This window comes from Macrobrachium nipponense, chromosome 11, assembly GCF_015104395.2.
Source record: "Macrobrachium nipponense isolate FS-2020 chromosome 11, ASM1510439v2, whole genome shotgun sequence".
Classification (NCBI taxonomy): Eukaryota; Metazoa; Arthropoda; class Malacostraca; order Decapoda; family Palaemonidae; genus Macrobrachium; species Macrobrachium nipponense.
Genome location: NC_061087.1, coordinates 30371265 through 30391221, shown reverse-complemented (window position 1 = coordinate 30391221; position 19957 = coordinate 30371265). Strand labels below are relative to the sequence as shown.

The 19957-nt window shown below is 37.0% G+C and overlaps 1 protein-coding gene across 2 annotated transcripts in view; it reads left to right on the top strand.

The window, feature by feature from the left end:
* LOC135203058 (uncharacterized) overlaps positions 1-16679 on the top strand; it is a 43729-nt gene extending 27050 nt beyond the window's left edge. For both annotated transcript variants that reach the window (XM_064232770.1, XM_064232692.1), the window contains exons 9-10: positions 1023-1201; positions 12265-16679. In XM_064232770.1, coding sequence (XP_064088840.1) covers positions 1023-1201; positions 12265-14771 — 2686 coding nt within the window. In that variant the 3' untranslated portion in view covers positions 14772-16679. The remainder of the gene's footprint in view (positions 1-1022; positions 1202-12264) is intronic.
* The last annotated feature ends 3278 nt before the right edge of the window (positions 16680-19957 follow it).

Here is a 19957-nt window from a genome sequence, read left to right as displayed (position 1 = left end):
AGTGTCAGTATCTTTTGTTTTATTTATTTTTTCTTATATTACAGTTGAGGCTTCCTTGGTTGTTTTGACAAAAAGATCCCTTGTTTGGTTTACTTTCAAATTTGTCATGTGGGAATGCTCATCATTCATTTAAGATTTCAGTATATTTTATTCATTTTGAAACCTGTTATAAACCAGATTGAGAATGCTAATAGCTTGTGATGTGAACACTGAATTATATTTGAGTCTCACTTTGTCTATTATTTACATGAAGCAGTAGCCAAGAATGATTGTGTATTATTTACATGAAACAATAGCCAAGAATTATTTGGAAGTATAATTATTTTGATTCTGTTGTGATGCCACAAGTGTGTGTGTTTTATTTAAGAAGTGATGTACTTTGTCAGTGTGTAACCTAGTTATGGTGTCTCGGCAAGGAAATTTTAAAGAATGCTTCAACATAAAAAAAAAATTCTAATTAGAAATTTTGATTTTTTAATGACTTACAAATTTACATTCTCTTTGGATTACCACTCAACTTTATAACTCCTTTGCTTTTATGTTGCTCTGATTTTCACCTTTTGTTGAACAAGAAATCCCGTTTGGCAACTTGTTTTGGTCAAGAAATTGGCACAGTATTGTTAACTTCCTTACAGTAATTATGACATTTCAGTGGTACATAAAGCCCCACTTAGTGTTCATAGATGTTAGTGGAAGTACTGTTAAAGAATTTACATTTAAAAGCCTGGTGGTAAGTATCCATTGTAAAGTATTGGACCATTTTTGTTTTAGTTAGGTGCAAAGAATATCAGATAATTGCAGTTAAAGGTTAACATCTCAGAAGGATTTTTTCCAGAACATGCTTGTATAGGTTAGTAGCTTTTAATCCTTGTGGAAACTCTTTAGGACAATGCAGATTTTAAATCTTCAAGCTCATTGTTTAACATAGGTTGCCTTGGTTGTATTACAGAACCAAAAACATATAAGCATTTATTGGTTTATTGGTACATAAGGTTAGAGGAATAATTCTAAAACTGTTCCAGGAACGAGCTGCCGTCTCCAATGCTAGAAGAATTGCTCAACCAATCTCCTAAGAAGAAGCCAAAACGACACCCTATACACCAGAACAAGAATGAAGAGGAGTTGAACTTGACAGGCGAAGAAGTGGATGAGGAACTTGTGCAAGTCCTGGACGACATCTATGCAAAGGCTGGGGAGTCATGTAAGTGAATGATCTCATTCTTATGTATGATGTACACAGTGATGATAGCATGCACAGAAGGTACAGACACCACCCTATTTACGAACGAGTACTGTATGTTTTTTTATCTTGAAACACTATCCACTGTACATACCGTACTGTATGTACAGAATGGCTGTGCAAACCAAAATTTTAACTTATAGGTTGCAAAGGGGAGCATTCTGAACAATTTTAATATGCAGTCCTGTTTGTATCTGATTGGTTGTAAGTAGGTTAGTACTATCTGGAAAAGAGTATGGGTTTCTAGTAAAAGTTCACACGGGGCCTGTACTATTTGGAAGTATTTCATCAAAATTCATTAGAGTATGGAACTCACCACTGCCTTCACAATGTGGAACTTGTAATGCATCAGTGTATAGTGTATGAAAAAGGAAGGTAACTTTCAGTAAACAAATGCCAATAAAATTGACCGTTGGAATCTTATACCACTACAAGCAGCATCTCGGTCCAACTTTGCCTCGGTCATTCTGAGTCATTAGTTCATGGTCAGGCGACTGAAACATGTATTTGAAAGCGTAACTTTTATAAATTCAAGCTGTTGTTAGTCCATTTTCACCAACTTTTTTCAATAAAATTTTACACATAATAGGCACTTATAAATTCAAGCTGCTGTTAGTCCATTTTCATCAACTTTTTTCAATAAAATTTTACACATAATAGGCCTAGACCTCTGGTTTATTAAATAAATACGTACGTTTGAAAAAAATGAATGGATGGAATTTTGCCTGTTTTGATTTCTGTCGATGGTGACAAAATCTTTTTTGATTTCTGCTGATGGTGAAAATAAAATCTTGTGGAAACCAGTGATTTTTAAAGTCTGTTTTGAACTTGAAATTGATGAATGTGTGGTCCTTTTTTTCCTAGTGAAAATGACTGTATTACAATTGAAGATTTTCCTTCATGAAGTGGCTTTCTTAAATGTAGTCAGGATCACATTCATTTCAGTGTAGCCGACTGTATTTAGTGTGTGATGAAGTTATGTTGTAAGTAAAGTTTGAAGTTTTCTTAATTTAATCGATCTTACAGGTTATTGGAAATTGATAAACTCTTAAGTTTAGACTTTCACGTATTCTTGGCTGAGTTAGCATGGCAGAATAATTTTGCAAGCCTGTCAGAGCTTCTGGTGATATTAATTTCACCTTCCAACATATTTAACATGTACAATAAATTTTAAGAGTTATGTTTTAATTGGTATGGGTTCAGTTTTTATGAGGATAAGTAACATGAAGCCAAGCGGTATTTTCAGTGACTCCAGAAGCGTTCCTGAAAGCCCTCAGAATTGCTGCCCCAGTAGACCCTTTGTCCCATACATAAAGCTTTCATTGCACAAAGATAGGTCAAAAGTAGAAATATGTTGGAGTCCCTCTCAAATTAAAGAAAATGAAACTGGAAACTAGAAATAGTCTTGTCAAGTCTCTGTGATTCTCAAGATTTCTTTTCATCACTGGCTAAATTCTTCCTTTAATAAATGGCATGATTTGTGGATTAATGGTTCTGACAATAACAGTTGAAAATGGATTAAAACAGTGGATTTTGGTGTTCAATTCTAAAAGGAGACCATGTTGAACTTTATCCTGTCTTCAAATTGATAGCAGGGCAGTTGAATAACCCCTATGATTGAATCCCAGTAGGTAGGATTGAAATTTTCAGTCAAGCGTGTTGCATGTTGTTGAATTTTCAACCAGCAGGTATGTTAAGTCTTGGAAACAAATCCTAAATTTTATCAGTCTTCACTATTTTGTATGCCCAGTCATTAAATTTGTAAGTTATAATTTATTTAGTAAGGCCTAATATATTTGTTTGGAATAAAACCATTCGGCCAGCCCCATGCAAGTTAAGAATATTAGATCAGTGGTCTGGTTAAACTAAGTGATAGCAATAAGGAGGAAGGGCCTACAACTTGTGATGGCCATATTCACAAAAGCAAATAGTGATTAAGGAAACTGAGTGTTTTATGAAAATAAAGCCGTGATTATGTTACATCGTACTGGAAATAGTCCAAAAATTGGTATACTGTACATTATTTATGTAGCCAGTTTCAGTCTTTTGTTGTTTTGCATTGTTTTCCTGGAGTCATCCCTTGTAACTAACCTTTGTAGTTTAAGTATGCATGGCAGAACCCTTAATCCTTTACTTTGATGAAAAGCAGTGTTATATGTGGTAGGTACTTGTGATATTGTCTTTTTGTTTTACCTTAATAGTAACCTTGAAACTGTTGATAGTATACAACACACACACAGTGGAAAGTATGAATAAAACTTTTGTATAGTTATTTGTTAAATCACTTCAGTCTTTCACTCAGAATAGAAATGTACTATTCCTGTTGCATAGCAAATCTCGAGATCTTATTTTTTGTTATATTAGAGCTGCACTTGTTTTTTTGCTATAGTAGAGCTACACTTGATGGGTCGAGAGAGATACAAAAGGTTATATTGCAAGATCAAATGTTATAAGACCTCTCCTTTCTAGTTTGTTTTGAATGGGGCAGCATTGCCTGATGTGTTGTCATGTTAAAAACTGTGATAGTGATTGCCATATCATGTTTTCAAGTGATGAATGGGCTTAACAGGAAGTGTGTCAATTGTAGTCCCTTTGGTAGTTGCTCGTGTAGTGCGGCTTGTGATGAATGCTATGTTATGATAAGAATCATTGCTTCATTCTTTTGTCCCGTGGCTGAATTTTCTTTCTTTTTTGTTAATATTCCTTCAGTCTCCTCTTCCTTGCCTGTTCAGTGTAGCTGTTTCGTGGTCTCAAACTTTTTGTCACTGTTGGTCCCTTCCCACCATTACTTCTCAAACATTACTGTCTTGCAATTCCTTCTCATTTAAGAATTGATCTATTATAGAAATGTCTTAAGGGGGCCGGCCGGAACCCCTATATATGGTGGTATAGGGCGAAAAATGCAAAGTCATGAAAAAATTCATGGAGCTTCATATGGCAATTGAGAATACGTATACGAAATATTTCGTCAAAATTCCTCTTACTTTCGTAGTTACAGGGTAATTAGTAAACATAACTCAATAAGCCTAAAACATTCATCTGTACAAGAAAATGCAATATTTCTTCTGTTATCGTAAATTTTAATAATTATTGGCAAAGAAATTGTGAGAAATGGCATCTGTAGAGATTCCGTGGCTCGCAGAAGTGAGTTACTGCGAGTATCTGGTTCAATCATGAATCAGTTGGACCATAGACTTCAAGTAGATTACACGTTCGAGTTTCACCTCGTGACATTCGCTTGCATTTACGTATGTTTATGTATGTTTCGGCAAGAAGTTCATCATGCCAATGAGGAAAAGACAAGGAAAACATCTCGCTAACATACAGACGAAGAAAAATCGCTCAAGTATTATTACAGAATATCTAATAATATGCGTAGTTAGTGAAGAGAGGAGGGAGGGGTCGCCTTGTAACGCCCCCTTCTTGCTGACAGCACACGTCACACTGTGCCCAGGCTACGATCTTGAGCAAAGAGATCTTCATTTATGATAAATAACATAGTTTTTGGTTTTTTTAATACCTAAAATGGAATATGAAATTCATAATAATCATGATTTATTAAATTGTCTTTGTAAATAGAGAGTACACCTTCGAGTTTCACCTCTGACATTCTCTTGCATTTACGTTTGTTTATCTTTGTTTCGGCAAGAATGTCATCATGCCAAAGAGGTAAATACAAGGAAAACATCTCGCGCTAACATACAGAAGAAAATTCGCTGCAATAGGCCGAGTTAGTGAAGGGGAGAGAGGGGGTTACGTAGGAAGGAGTGCCCCATCTTGCCTCAAGCAGTGCCCCAGGCTACGATATATGAGCAAAGGGATCATCGTTTATGATTAAATTATGATAAATAAAATAGTTTTGGTTTATTAATACATAAAAAAGAAATATACATTCATAATAATCATTATTTATTAACTTTGTCTTTATAGAAATACGAAGGAAAACTTTGAACGCCCGTATCTCAAAACTATACTTATTGACCTTCAAAATCTATCTCCTCACTTAGTTTTAAAGCTATAACATTGAAATTTGGTATATAACTCAGAAAGACATTATAGAACAATCAAATAGAGCCCTTTTTTCCAATTTTTGTTTCGTCTTTTTTTATATAAATTTTTTTCTCGTGATTTATAGGGTTTATTTTTTTACCATATTGAAAAATTCATATCTAGCAAAAAAATGACTTTTAGAAAAAAAAAAAACCCATTTGATTGGAGGTCTATATCAGGTCTATATATGGTAGTAATCCCAGGTCTTCATATTAAATATCAAGGAAGGAGATAGAATTTGAAAAATGGTTATTTTTGGGATAAATTGCCCTGGCGTCACAAAACCAAAGGTCAGAGGCGAAAATCATATGCGGTTTGGAGATGTCCCAAGTCACCTTATTAAGTGGTTTGAATGTCAAAGTCCTGTCGTTTAGAAAACAGCATTAGCCGGCCGGCCCCCTTAAGACTTAGTCAATTTTCCACAAGGGTTGCATTACACATGGGTGCTATTCTTTGTCATTTCAGCCCCAGTTCTGTTGCTATGGGAAAATCTGAAGAACATCTTCAGTGGTAATTCATTGTCTAACCACTAATCAGTAGTATCATAAACAATAATGGGAACTTCAGCATTGTTTATTGTTAAGAAGAATGAACTATTGCTTATTTGATAAAGTCAAAGCTATAACTGTCGAATACAGATGCAATCTGACTTATTTCTGGAAATCTGTGAAATTATTTGTCCTTTTGAATATGATGTGATTAAGTTATCTTTGAATATGTTATGGTTAAGCTCCTTTTTTTTTTTTTTTTTTTTTTTTTTTTTTTTTTTTTTTTTTCTTTTTTTTTTTTTTTTTTTTTTTTTTTTTTTTTGAAGTTTAATCTCACAAAGGAATTACCTAGGAATACGTATTGATATTTTTTCAATCTTAGTAAGGATGGATGCTGTGTCCCTCTTATGAAGGATACTGTATCACTTTTGCTTGCAGAATAACTGTCACTCACTATGGAGGAACTTAAGCTTTTAGTTTGTTACCTCCAAAGTTGTCTTTAAAATTACAACCTTGCATGAATTTTTTCTTGGGACAAAAACAGCTCTTCATGGGTTGTAATCCAGTAGTTCTCATCGTTTTTGTTGCTGTTTTCTTTTAAGGAAATATCCATGGATATCGTCATAGGTCTTGCATGATTTAGAAATTTTCTTGCTGGTCATGTCTTGTTAATAAGTTTTCTTGTACAGGCAGTCCCCGGTTATCGGCGGGGGTCCCATTCTCGGCATTAACCGAAACTCGGTGATTTATGGTGCCAATATCTGGTTAATAGCGCTTCCTTTAGTATGTTATGGTGCCATAACTATTATTTGCAGGTTATGGTGCCAATAACTGGAACTCTGCGTGTTATGGCGCCATAAATCACAGATTTCATGGCGCTAAACTAGCACCATAGAACCAGGTTGCCATTAACCGAGTCCATCGCTAACCAGGGACTGCCTGTACTATTCCTCTTGTTATTTTTATCAGATTCAAGTTTTGGTGCTCCTGAAGAAGGCTACTTTTTCACATGAAGCATTCAACTTTTCTTTCATACTCGTTGGTGTCTTCTGGTGCCAAGATACAACTTTAACTTAACCTTGTTTGAATTTCCAACTCTCATTTAAGATCCTTGAATTTTTACATGTAAGATGATGATAACTGCTTAATCATCATGTCTTAATAAAAACATTTTTCAAATTCTCTCTTTGATGTGGACCATTTAGATATGTTCTCTTTAGGATTTATTACTGCTCATTATAACTTTCATTTCTACACAGCTGATATCTGTCTCTATTCATCCTTTAGATTTAGCAAGACAAAACAAGTAAGAATTGTAAAAGATCCTTCCTGTGATTCATTACAAGAATGTACTATTAAGGAAGCGTTTTGCAAAGGGAACCAAGGGAAAGTGAATTTCTTCAGGGAAATTTCTAAGGCTCAGTTTGGTGGTCTCATTTGGCTTTTAGGCTTAGTTTGTAATCTGGATGGTTTTCATACATGTAGAAAGTTGTGGTCAGCTTCATTTATTGTGTTTAATTTGTTAGGACATTTTACCCTCATTAGATTGCAAATTGTTTGCTTAGATTTTTTTTGTTTTGTTTTGCAGTACTGTTGAGTTGGCTCTCTCTCTCTCTACTGAAGCAATATATATTTTTCTCTTGAAGCTGTTTTGACTAACTGATAGTTATGAAAAAGTTCAGTTCTGAACTTCAATTTTAAATTTTCATTGTTGGTTTAGATTTCTAATTAGATACAGTAACTTGCAAATTCGATACAGTATCTGTACTTAACATACCCCATTTTTTTTTTATCACTGAAGTATTAGACACTTGGTATATGGAACTGATTGACATATCCTCAATTCAAGTTTTCAATTTATAGTATGAGAAATGGTAGCTGCTTTTTCTTTCCTTTTAAAAAATTCCTTACAAAATGCTTGAACTTACCGACATTATTTACCTTGGACAGTGAGCTCCAGTGAGAGGAGCCAATTTTCCTTGATGTAGGGCGACGTACCTTTGAAATGAGGTATGTGCTCTAGTCTGTCGATAGCTCCCCTCCCTTTATATGCATTGCTTTGTGTGTTCTGAACCTTTTGAGTAAATTGCAAGTCTGTCTACATTACACATTTTCGTATCACTGCTGAACATCATTGCCACCTTGGCTTTTGCTGATTTGAGGTGGTCAACAATGATGTGTTTTTTTTTTTTTTTTTTTTTTTTTTTTTTTTTTTTTTTTTTTTTTCCAGCATGAAAGATTCTTCCTCTCTAAGGTATGTGTCTGTAGCATGGGTGCTGTCTTTGTAAATTCAGTTTTCAATTTTTAGGTTACGTATATTTAGTGTGCTCTGTATATCAGCCTCTGCTGTAGACTCTAGTAGTTTACTATTATTATATATATTAAACAAACTTTTAGTGACAATACCAAAAGTGCACGAGTTGTGTGTCAAAATACAGATACTGTATTCAGAATGTCTGATTCTGTTCTGTTACCAGAGTGTTATCAGAGTTTTTGTTTCTGCCTCTGTTTTCTGTCACCTTTTTATGTGATTACAACCACTAAATCACCCATTTCGGTTTTGTCGCATCGTCTTGGGAAGGTACGACTATAGAGTGTGCTATATTTTTTTCCTTATTTTAACTTTGAATTCTTTTGCAACTGCAATGATCACACACTGGTGAAAAGGGGTGGGGATGGAACAGGGTCAGAGGTTAAAGGTTAAAAGTATTGCAGCCTTGAGCTTGTTTTAATCTGGTGCTAAGGACTGTTTCCTGTCGATAAATTTCAAATTATAACATTTATCAAGTAGTTCAACCAGACCTGCCCAAAGGATTTGTCTTGCAGCGTTGCCTTAGTCCAGATGGAAATCTCTCTCTCTCTCTCTCTCTCTCTCTCTCTCTCTCTCTCTCTCTCTCTCTCTCTCTCTCTCTCTCTCTCTCTCTCTTGCTTGCTTCAATTCTAGTTCTCATTTATGGTAATTTCTCTCTCTCTCTCTCTCTCTCTCTCTCTCTCTCTCTCTCGCTGTCCTCTCTCTCCTCTCTCTCTCTCTCTCTCTATTTGCTTTGCTTCATTTCTAGTTCTCATTTATGGAAATACTTTATTAGGGACCTATTAGTCTAGCTATAGGACTTGAAACCATCTTCAAATTACTTTATTAGGATTTTGATAACTCAGTTTCACTTGGTGTTCACCAGTAACTGAACTTTGTGCCTTCAAACTGGGGATGAGGTGCTTGGGAGAACCCAAAGGTCCACCAGCTTGATCAACAGCTAGTTCCCCCTTGTCATGTCTTGGTCAGAGAGGGACCTTGATTGCTGATCAGACATGTTTTATGTTCAGTTTTCAGGTCAAATTGTGAACTTTAAGTATGATAACAGTGATTTAGTTGGTAAAGGGGTAGTATCTGTCATACTTATGGATAAATATCCAGAAATGTAATCTAAACCATAGTCCAGCTGTGTCATTTAGTTGAGGATTGCAGAGATTACATGGGTTTCATTCAGCCTGCAGTCCTCCATACAATAGTTATGAATTCAACAACAACTAATGTATATAGAATTGAAATTTAATGTCTTTAGTAAGATGTAACATAATCATCAAGAACAGCTCATTTTGACCAGCTTTACAAGAATTGAGGAAGTTATCTCAGTAGTTTAGTTTTAACTATATATTAAAAGTAATTGTGGTATAAAGAATAAATTCTGTTCAGTAAGTCTTATTGGCTCATAACATTCATTCACAGATTCCCTCTGGCTTCCAGGTGCAGTTTGCTTATCAGTTGTATATTTTCAACTGTTGCCTTTGCATTTGATGTGTGTGCATTTAAGCCCTATTCATATATTTGAAGGAATGGCGGTATGGTTTTATTTTTCTTTTGTATGTTGATAAAATTCAGTATAATGAAGTTTTGTAACTGCCAGTTCCAAATTTCAGACACATTGGCACACACTCAAATTATAGCTTCATTCTTAGCTTCAGGCATGTTGGCACATTCTAACATTACAACCTCCTTCTTATTTTTGGACACATGATGAACATTACACAAAATTTGAATTTAAAGATTGATAACCCTTCACTGTAAAAAAAAAAAAATTTAACTTATTATGCATGTCATGTGTATTGAATTTGTGGTTTTATGGCCCTTGGCACTTTTCACAGTTGTGTTCTGGGATTAAATACATGTATGTATTGGGTTAATCATATGCAGGGTGTTATGTCTTGGCCTTTTACTGCCATGCTACATTGCTATTACAAAGTAATTTAACCAGACCACCACAAGATCACATTTGTAGACTCTCAGAGGCTCTGAGGCCTGGTTGTGAAGGATAAGTCCTCAAGTGGGGAGCAAATATTGAAGTAGAAAAAAATGACAGTATAACAGAAAGAGGAAAAGCGTACTAGGAATTAATTTTTGCTTAGAGTGAATACTGTTAAAGTGGAATCATTTTGGGCCATACAAAAAGTTCTCATGATGCCATTTCAGCCATTACCGTCTGCTTTAAAAATTTACGTAGGATTTATAAATGCCGTAAATTGATATATAATATGGATGTGTCATAATGTGCATGTCTCCAAAGTATACAGTTTTGTAAATATGCACTAAGGTCCCTATAGATAGTGCATATGTGAGCTTTTAAGAAATGACGAGAAATAAGGCTAATAGTATATATATATATATATATACAATAAGAATGCTAATACGTACATATCTGGGCAGCGTTAAAAATGTTTTATATGGTAGAAACTTTTATTAGCTATGTAGACATCTACTATATACTGTACAAGTATATACAAGAAATAATTATTAAATTGCAGTAACTTTTTGTAAGTAGATCTTACCAGGTGTCAGCGCTGTCCAGTCCCATTTAGTGTTTATTGTTAAATTGGGAAAAATTTATTTAAATCATCATCTGGCAAAAGTATGTACTACTCGGAAACCTTTGCTGATGGACCTTTATACTTTGTTGCAACACTAATCATCATAACGGACAACCTTAAAAAAAAAATAATCTTGTGGCCTTGGTGACAGGAAAACAAAATCTTTCCTATCAAAGTGTAGGAGTGCTATCATTTGGTTATGTTAACAGTGTTCTTTCTCTCATTACTGTCGTATAGGAGCCTGTATCTGTAAATGTTGAAAGAGGTGACTGGTTATTTCATCTATTACGCTAGGATAATTTTCTTTTTAAACAGGGAAGGCCCCCATATTATTATTATTATTATTATTGTCAATATTATAGCCTCGTTACGGAGGTTCCTTAGTTCATTATTATTATTATTATTATTATTATGATGATGATGATGATGATGATTGATGATGATGATGATGATGAAGCTGAACCCCATTCATGTGTAACAGACCTGCAAGGGCCTTTTAATTTGAAATTATGGAAGGACCAGTGCTTTGTTAAGAGGCCACTGCCTAGGCTTACAGTGTGCTGTAGTATTTACTTTACAGATTTTGCTCTTACAGTTTATGTTTTGGTGACCTTTTTTTCACATATGAGTCAAGATGTTTAAGACTAGGATACATGAGTGCACTATGTTGCTAAGATATGGTTGAGTATTTAGTAAGTAAACTTTATCTTTTCACCTATCAATTTAGGTGCAACCATCTTGGTAATTTCTGGGCACTGAGCTAGGTGATTATAAGAATATAAGATTTCAAGTATTTCAGGCTTTATGATCTAAACCTTCATTTGTAAGAGAGAAAGTTGAGAGATTTTTTCATTAGTTGCTAAATGCAGTTGACCATATGTAAACTTTTATAATTTTTTAAGAATAATAATAGAATGAATAACAGAGAAAGAAGACAACAGTATAAGCTTGAAATTTTCCGAAACGTAAGATTGCAAGTGTAAATGACTGTAATATTACTAATAATAATAATAATAATTATAAGCAAAAGACTCATAGAGGACTCGGTTATATTACTGTTATGAGATCAGCTAACCACACAGAAAGGAGCCATAAAATAGTCACTGTTAAATGTTTTGCAGGGAACGTTGAGCATTCCCCTCCAACATTAAGCCCAGATGTGTATGCATACGCTATGGTTTTGTATAGCTCCCATCAATTATTTGGTTGCTTTGGTAAATGTGATATTGGTGCCCTTATATATCCCCCATTTTCTAAGGCTTGGCTTAGAATTCAGAAAGATAGAGACATCTTAACTAATTTGAAGTTTTTAGTGTATGCTGAATACACATGGGTAATGCTTCAGAAAATTTCTTTGTTTTAAGTTTCCTGTGAATATAGAATTGTAAGGTATTGCTTCGGGAAGTTTCCTTATCTCCTGTGAATATACAATTTACAAAACTACAAATCAGTATGCATTGGAATCATTCATTATTTGCTTTTACAGTATTCATTTAAATTTTTAGGACATTTCTAGGACTTTTTCACATTTAGTCGATTACTCTTTGTTAAGCATGTTTGGTGATGACTGAAATTTTTTTTCTTTCTTTCTTTCTTTTAGTAATTGTGGTATTTTCTTGTTTTCAGATTCTGAATCTGTCTCCCCTGTGCCTTTCAACTCGCTGAAACGACCTATGCCTGGGACATCTGGATATTTTGCTAAGAAGAAAAAGCACACTGATGCAGAAAAGGGGGGAATACCATCTGCCATGGCTCGATCAGTCACTCCCAAAATTGAGTGTCTGGACGGAGATAGTGAGGAGGAGGAGGTGGATGATGAAAATGCTTTGCAGGAGGAACTGAGCAAAGCTCTTTCAGACATCGAGGGTCTCATACCTATGCAACAGAATGAACTTGATGAGGAATTTCCAGCTTTTAAAACTTCCAGTTTGTTGAAGTCATTCAGGATGAAGAAGGCAAAAGGTTCAAAAGATTTCAAGAAAAGCAGCAAAAGTAGTGAACCTCAGTCAGAGAGAGCAGAAGGAAAAGTGAAAGGAGTAAGCAGTCAAGAAATCAAGTCAGAGCCGGCTTCGGAAAGTTCACAGATGAAAACTGAAATGGATCACAAGGATGTTGGCAGTGTACAAGAACAGATGAACAATCTTCCTTCACCAAGTACAAAAATCAAGCCAGTTTCTCATTCAGCAGGTGGCATGCAAGTAAAACAGACTCCACAACCAATACCAAATATACAGATGAAAGTAGCATCTGCCTCATCTAGTAATGCAGCGAACAAGCAGGTTCCTCAGCATATGGGACGTGTTCCAGTGAAGCAGGTAGTTAATTCCCCAGGACCTCGTATGAATGAATTTCAGCCGATAAGAAGTTCCCCCACAAAAACTAACCATCAGACTCCTGGAAGATATCAGAATAAGCCAAATACAAAAGTTGCCCCCTTTGCACCTAGACCGATTGGAAGGCCGCGAAATGTGCAGCCAAGTCAGGAGGCAGGGAAAATTACTTTTAAGGCAGCAAATTCTAAAAACTCTGGAATGAGTGAATCAGACTTGCTGCTGGAAAAACTGAGATTAGCTGGTACAACTATTTCAGTGCCTGCAAGTAGAGGAGCTGTAGGCAAACAAAATGTAAAAATGGTACCGAAAGTTAATCCAATTAATGCAAATACTGCCAATGAATTGGCACGTTTAAAGAGGAGAGGAGTTGGTGCAACTTTCACAGCAACAAGAGTGGAGAGAACTGTACCCACGGTAGCTGCCAGGATGATGCTGCCTTCCAAGAGCTCTGTTGTGGTAGGATACAGAGAGATGTTGCCAAGTGGGCCACGTGGTCCTCGTCCTAAAATGGAGTGCACCAAGGGTTCTCCAGGTGTACCGCTCGTCCAGATTAATCCTGCGAGTTCACAGCAGCGCATAGCACCAAAGATGACTCCACAGATGTCACTCAGTCCACAGGGAAGAAGTGGTCCAGGTACTAAACAGTGGGTACAAGGTTCCCCTAATGCAGGCAAGAATTTAATTACTAAAGTGGATAGGCACCAAAGTAATCCCGGTGCTGTTATAAAACCACAGGTTGCAGTCAAGATGTCAAATGGGACCATCAAGAGTAATAATGAAGAGGATGAAATTGAAATCCTTGAAGAGAGGTTAAGCCCTCAAAGACTAAGATTGTCTTCTGAAGGGAGTAATGCAGAAGAGGATTCCAGAGAGTCTTCTGGCAATCTTGACCAAGATGCTCTCAAAGAAGCTGTCACCTCAGAAGATGAAGAATCTCATAAATCAGATACCCCGATAAAAGAGTCGGCACTAGAGATACAAAGTGAAGATTTCAATTCTTCCCAACCACCACCTGCTTCTTATTCTCGAACACCATCCCCATCCTCATCTCCAGTTTCTCCTTCACCATTTTCTTATGTTGACGTCAACGTTGAGCCATCGCAGAATATGCACCTAGCCCGCTCTAAAAAGCGTGAAGCTTCAATGCCTGGTCATCAGTCTTGTGAAATCCAAGATAAAGCAGAAACTATGGTAGGTAAAGAGCTGCCTTTTCAAGGTATGGAAGCTGAAGAGCATCTGTTGCATGGTATGGAAAGTATGGAAGATGAAGAGCTTCATTATGAAGGTATGGAAGCTGAAGAGCAACCATTGCCAGATACAGAAGCTAAAGAGTTTCCTTTGCACGGTATAGATGCTGAAGGGCTTCCTTTACAGGGCATGGAAGCCGAGGAATTTCCTTTGCAAGGCATGGAAACTGAGGAGCCTCTGGTGCAAGGTGCAGAGGCAAAGCAGTTTCATTCCCAGAGTATTACTGAAATGGAGCAGCCACTCCCTCAAGAGGCAGCTGTAGTTGGAGGAAGTGTGCCAGAAGTTGCGGGGAATGAAAATATGCACAGCAGTAAAGAAATCCATCCAGTGACCCCTGTAACCTCTGTATCTTCATTACATACGTCCATTGTACCAGAGCATGTGCAGGAAGGAACTTCAGCGCACATGCCACATCATGAAATGGCTTCAGATGCCCCATTCATTGAATCACACGAGTTGGTTCCACAGACACAGAATGCACAGCCACCCGTGCATATGTTCTCTCATAATGATGATGTACAAGGGGGTCAGATGGAGGCTGTTTTAAGATAGAGGAGAGCACAGCCCAATCAAAGTCGTACAAATAGATATTAGTGTTTAATACTGATGATTATAATTTGAGATAGAGACTTCTACATATTAATTTCTGGACTTCCTTTATAAAAAAAGATGGATATATATATAGGTATGTACATATTTAAGGTATTTTTGTGTAGGATTTGTTGCGTAAACTACATGATAGGATATTCGATTTTGCAAAAGGAAAACTTCAACACTGCATAATGACTGGAATTTTGAAAAAATTTCTGCCAATTTTTTTCAGTGATTAAAATTTCTGCCAGTTTTTTTCAGTGATAAAAATATAACAGTAATTGGTATATTATCTTCCACATAAAAATGGGCTATATTTGGTGGTCATTGTGTGGACATAGTTTTGAAATGTTAGATATGTTTACAATTGAAGATTACCTTAGATTTGTGATTGTTTTTATGTTTCAAACTTGTAGAAAGGGTATCTTAATGTTTGAGGAAGTGTAGTGTGTGTCTAGAATTAATGTCAAGACATTTTTTTTTTTTTTCATCTTGGATGTGTTACTGTATGTAGTATCCAAGGATGCGTCACATCTGCGTGTTGATTAGGGTACCCTTTAAGATATCTTTTATGATTTGTCTATTTATAAGAGGTTTAAACATTACTCCCCCTGTTCCCATTGCACCTCCACCAACATTTGTTATTCTTCCAATTCCTTTCTTATCTTTCAGACCATTACCTTTTCATTTTCACATCCAGTAATGTTATCTGTAGTTCACCTTAATTTTTTTTTTCTTTTGCTTATGAAAAAGGAATGCTTGTACTGATCTCATATTTGAAACATAGACTATTAAGTTTAACTTTTCCCTGGTTCCAGATAACAAAGTTCTTGGAAAATCAAGGAGCAGACTTGAAAGCAAAGCAAAAAAAAAGGGCATGTGTCAAACCCTGTTTTTGCAGCTTATTACTCTGCCCCTTGTTTTTCCACTCCATATACCTTTTACGGTTGCACACATTGACCTGCTATGATTCCAGGAGCAACATTTTTTAAAAAGAGAGAATTGTTGTTATATTTTCACGAATACTGTACACTTGCGGATTGAATCAACCAACTTGAGCGGTTTTCTCCTCATCTGAATGTACCTGTAAATTATCATTTCATGTTTATAGCATCACATCCCTATTCTATTTATAGCTTGTCATTCGGCCACTAGCCTAGTGTACATTGACTAGTAGAGTGTCCACATCACCATTAACTGGTGCCCATGTATTGGCACTTGACATCATAGTCACCAAAATCATGCAGTATGTACATAATATTTGCCTTTATGTTTAATTGAAAGTATAGTTATTTTGCATAAGAGTTAACAATCATTTCATCATATGTTTTTTTCATTCATTTCATCATATATTTTTTTTTTTATAATTCCTTTCATTCATCTCATATATTAGGTTCACCTGATGAACTGTTTATCACTTATTTCATGTCAGCCTGCAGAGTTTGCAATACAGGTGAGAGCACTATTTGTTGAAAAGGTTTTTGCATAAATTCATTGCAATTGGGGTTATTTTGTCATGAGAGAAAAAGACTTAACAGTAGTTTTATGTAGACAAAGGAAATATTAAAAGCATTGGGAACTTGAATGATGGTAACAAGTTTTCAATAAAATTTTGTCTCCAGTCAGTGAAAAAACACTTTAAAGTATTCATTGCTTCCTTTGATTTATTGCTTCCTTTTTGATGAATCAATTCCTGCAATGCTGTGAATACTCAATTCTTGAAATTACAAGGAATGTAAGGTCTGGGAAGAGAAAGAGTACCTGTTAACCACAGCTGTATGGATTCATGTCATGCTGACTAAATATCACATTTTTTCATGGAACTGTAAATATGAACAGTTGTCTCATTTCATTAAAGTGATGAACTGAGTGAGTTATTTCATTATTCCCGTTTTACATTTGTGATAACGTAGTGATCGTCAGTACCCTACAATGAAAAGACTGCAAAAAATTAGTAACGTAAGGTATGAGGGTGTTTACAGATTATTGTCAACTTTTAAGTGTGAAAGGATCCTTTTCAACGCTATGAAATATAAGCCAGTGACTTATTTTTTTTAGTATGGAAATACTTTATCAAATGTACCGTCCTGAATAATACTCCTTTCCCCAATTACAAATCCTATGTGCTTGTCTGTAACTTTGAGTATCATATATTTCCTGTAAAGGAAAGTGAATATTATAGTTCTTGATATATTACTAGAACTTGCACTCGCTGTCAGTGTGGTGTGTGTGAGCAAACTGGTTTGAAAATATGTATGAAGTATTGCAATTAAAGGTTTTGAAGGCCTGCAGTTAGGGACTTTGTTGCTCTGATGTGTTACTTACTGCCATTTCTTCAAATCAGCCAAAACTTGTTTTCACTGAAGAATCGGTTGACTGGTTAACAATTACATTGTTGACAGCAAATCTCTAAAAGGATTGTTTTTATTTTACAATGACTGGTTCTGTTGTATATAACATACAGTTTTGCATGTAATTATTTTTATTCAAATCCAGAATTGTGGTCGATAACCAAACTTCTCCATCTGTGAACCTCAAGTGTGCAGTGCATGCGGCACTGGTGCACAGGGCTCCAATAGTATACTCAGCTCAGCAATCAACCACACATTCCAGGTTGATGTATCTATGACAGACGAGTTTGGTCACTACAGTCGGTGTTAGCGACAATTGGTCTTGACATTTCGAAGAATTGTTCAATTTAGGAGGACAGCCAGGTTACTCCTTCAATGTCGACACACCTACGCTGTTACTGTTTGGCTCTCTTTGCGAACTATGGCCATAACAGCCATCGCTTCCCATCCGGTCAGCCAAGTTTAGCTATGATTGGGTCTGGTCAATTATTGGATAATTGACCTGGGAACACCAGATGCTGTTAACATTTAGAAGTCTTTGGCTTCCATGGTTAGTAGTGGTGGGACTATTCAATACTTGGGTAAGTGACCACCTAGGAACTTCAGGTGCTGTTGTTGTATAGGAGACGTCTTTTGCATCCATAATTCAAGTTTCGGGCTTAGGACATCCAATCGTTCTGCCTGATTTGTCAGGAGATCAACAGTGTGTGAGTATTCCATTTTTAAGGACCTTGAAGGCTACCAAGTAGTGGTGTCTAGAAGCTCCATTTCTTTTGTCTTTGTGTATTCAAATGGACGTACTCCACAGCGGGCAAGATTTCAAGGTCGGCCATTGCGTGCCCCTAACATTCAGAAAGAAGCCGTCAAATAGGTATTAAGGATGGGAATACGGTCACAACAGACCACATTTGCCTCCTGTTTACCTTTGGGACTACAGTCATGTAGATCACCCAGCTCTTGAGGACAGGTAGCACCTTGCCTTAGGTGTACGGCTACAGAGGTGTGTGTGGGGCTGGACCCCAACCTTCTCTTTTATACCCTCCTAAGGGGCTGTTGGCAAACAGTCACATGCTGGAGGGGCGTGTTAGCAGGTGTTGTAGATGACTTAGTATCCTGTCTAAAATCTAGCTCTGTGTATTAACGGATGCAACTCCTACTCTCTCTTGGAAGCAGGGACAGGGACTGACAATGAGCAGACCCATTGGTTGTTTTCAGCTTTATTCCCCCCCCCCCCCCCCCCCCCCCCCCCCACCCTCTCACAACCCAACAATTCGAGTTCATCCAAGCCTATCTTCAAGTCAACAACGTTACCTTGACCTGCCACGAATTCAGTTCTCGGGCATTCCACTGAGGTGTTAGAGATGTGTATTTCTGGTGATAGAACTTCACTCGACGTGGTTCGGAAGTCGCATAAAGCCATTGGTCCCATTGCTGAATAACCACTGGTTCCATGAAGAGCACCTCAGTGGTGTGATCGGTATGGTCTTGGCCTGCTACTTCGGGGGCCTTGAGTTCGATTCTCGGGCATTCCATTGAATTCTATTCGAACATAATCTCCGCTATGCTTGCTTCGGGCAGGACTGCCTACAGATTTCGTCAAGGTAATTCTCGTAATATACCTGCATGGAATGACGTGGTTAAAGATCTGTATACATACTCACAAGAAATGTTTTTACTGTGGAGGCAAAATGGTAGCCCTAGGGAAGGGGGCACTGCATTACTAATGAGACAGGCGAGAGTGCAGTTCAAACTTGCTCTTAGGCACTGCAGGTTAAATGAAAAACAACTCAGAGCCGATGCAATGTCTAGAAACTTGGAATCTGGTGATGATCCTCGTCTTTGGAAAGATATCCAGTCCTTAAATCCCAAAACTAAAAAGCTATCACAGAGAGGAGGAAGCAGTCGGAGACAAAGCTATTGCAAGTATGTGGGGCGATCACTTCAACAATATCTCGAATTGCATAAATGATCGAAATTCCCGAGGGGATGTAGATAACCTCCTTACTGACAACATTCAATTTCATTTTGCAGACCGTATTACGCCAGGTAACATCAGTGATGCCATAAACAGCCTAGTACCTAATATCAAATCGCCCGGCTGTGATGGTCTTCCTGCAGAAGCCTTCAAATTCTGCCATCCGATAATTTACATTTTGCTAGCTGCCCTATTCAATGCGTGCATAATTCACCGGTTTCTTCCAGACTCCCTACTCTTAGTTCACTTGATACCATTAATCAAAAACAAGCTAAAGGATGCAGCTGACCCTGGCAATTACCGGCCGATTGCAATCACAACGATCGCATCGAAGATACTTGAGTCTGTTCTTCTAGTGAGACTTCTCCCCTTTCTACACACCACTGACAACCAGTTCGGGTTTAAAGCAAACCACTCAACCGACACCTGCATCTACATACTGAAAGAATTGCTGAACTACTACCTATCATCAGCCTCTCCGGTTTTCCTTTGTTTTGTAGATGTGAGGAAAGCATTTGACAGAGTAAACTACCTGAAGCTCTTCCTGAAGCTGCATAAAAGGGGCACACCCCTGTATCTAATTGGCATTTTACATTGCTGGTTCTCCACACAGCAATTCTGTGTCAAATGGGGTAACGTATTATCAGACACCTTCGGCTCCCTAAACGGGCTTCGGCAAGGGGGCATTCTCTCTCCATACCTGTTTAATACGTACACATGCCTTGAACGTCAAACTGAACTCACTCCCAATCGGATGCATCGTCAATTAAACTACTATAAACAACCTCTGTTACGCCGACGATATGGTTCTGATTTCCCCA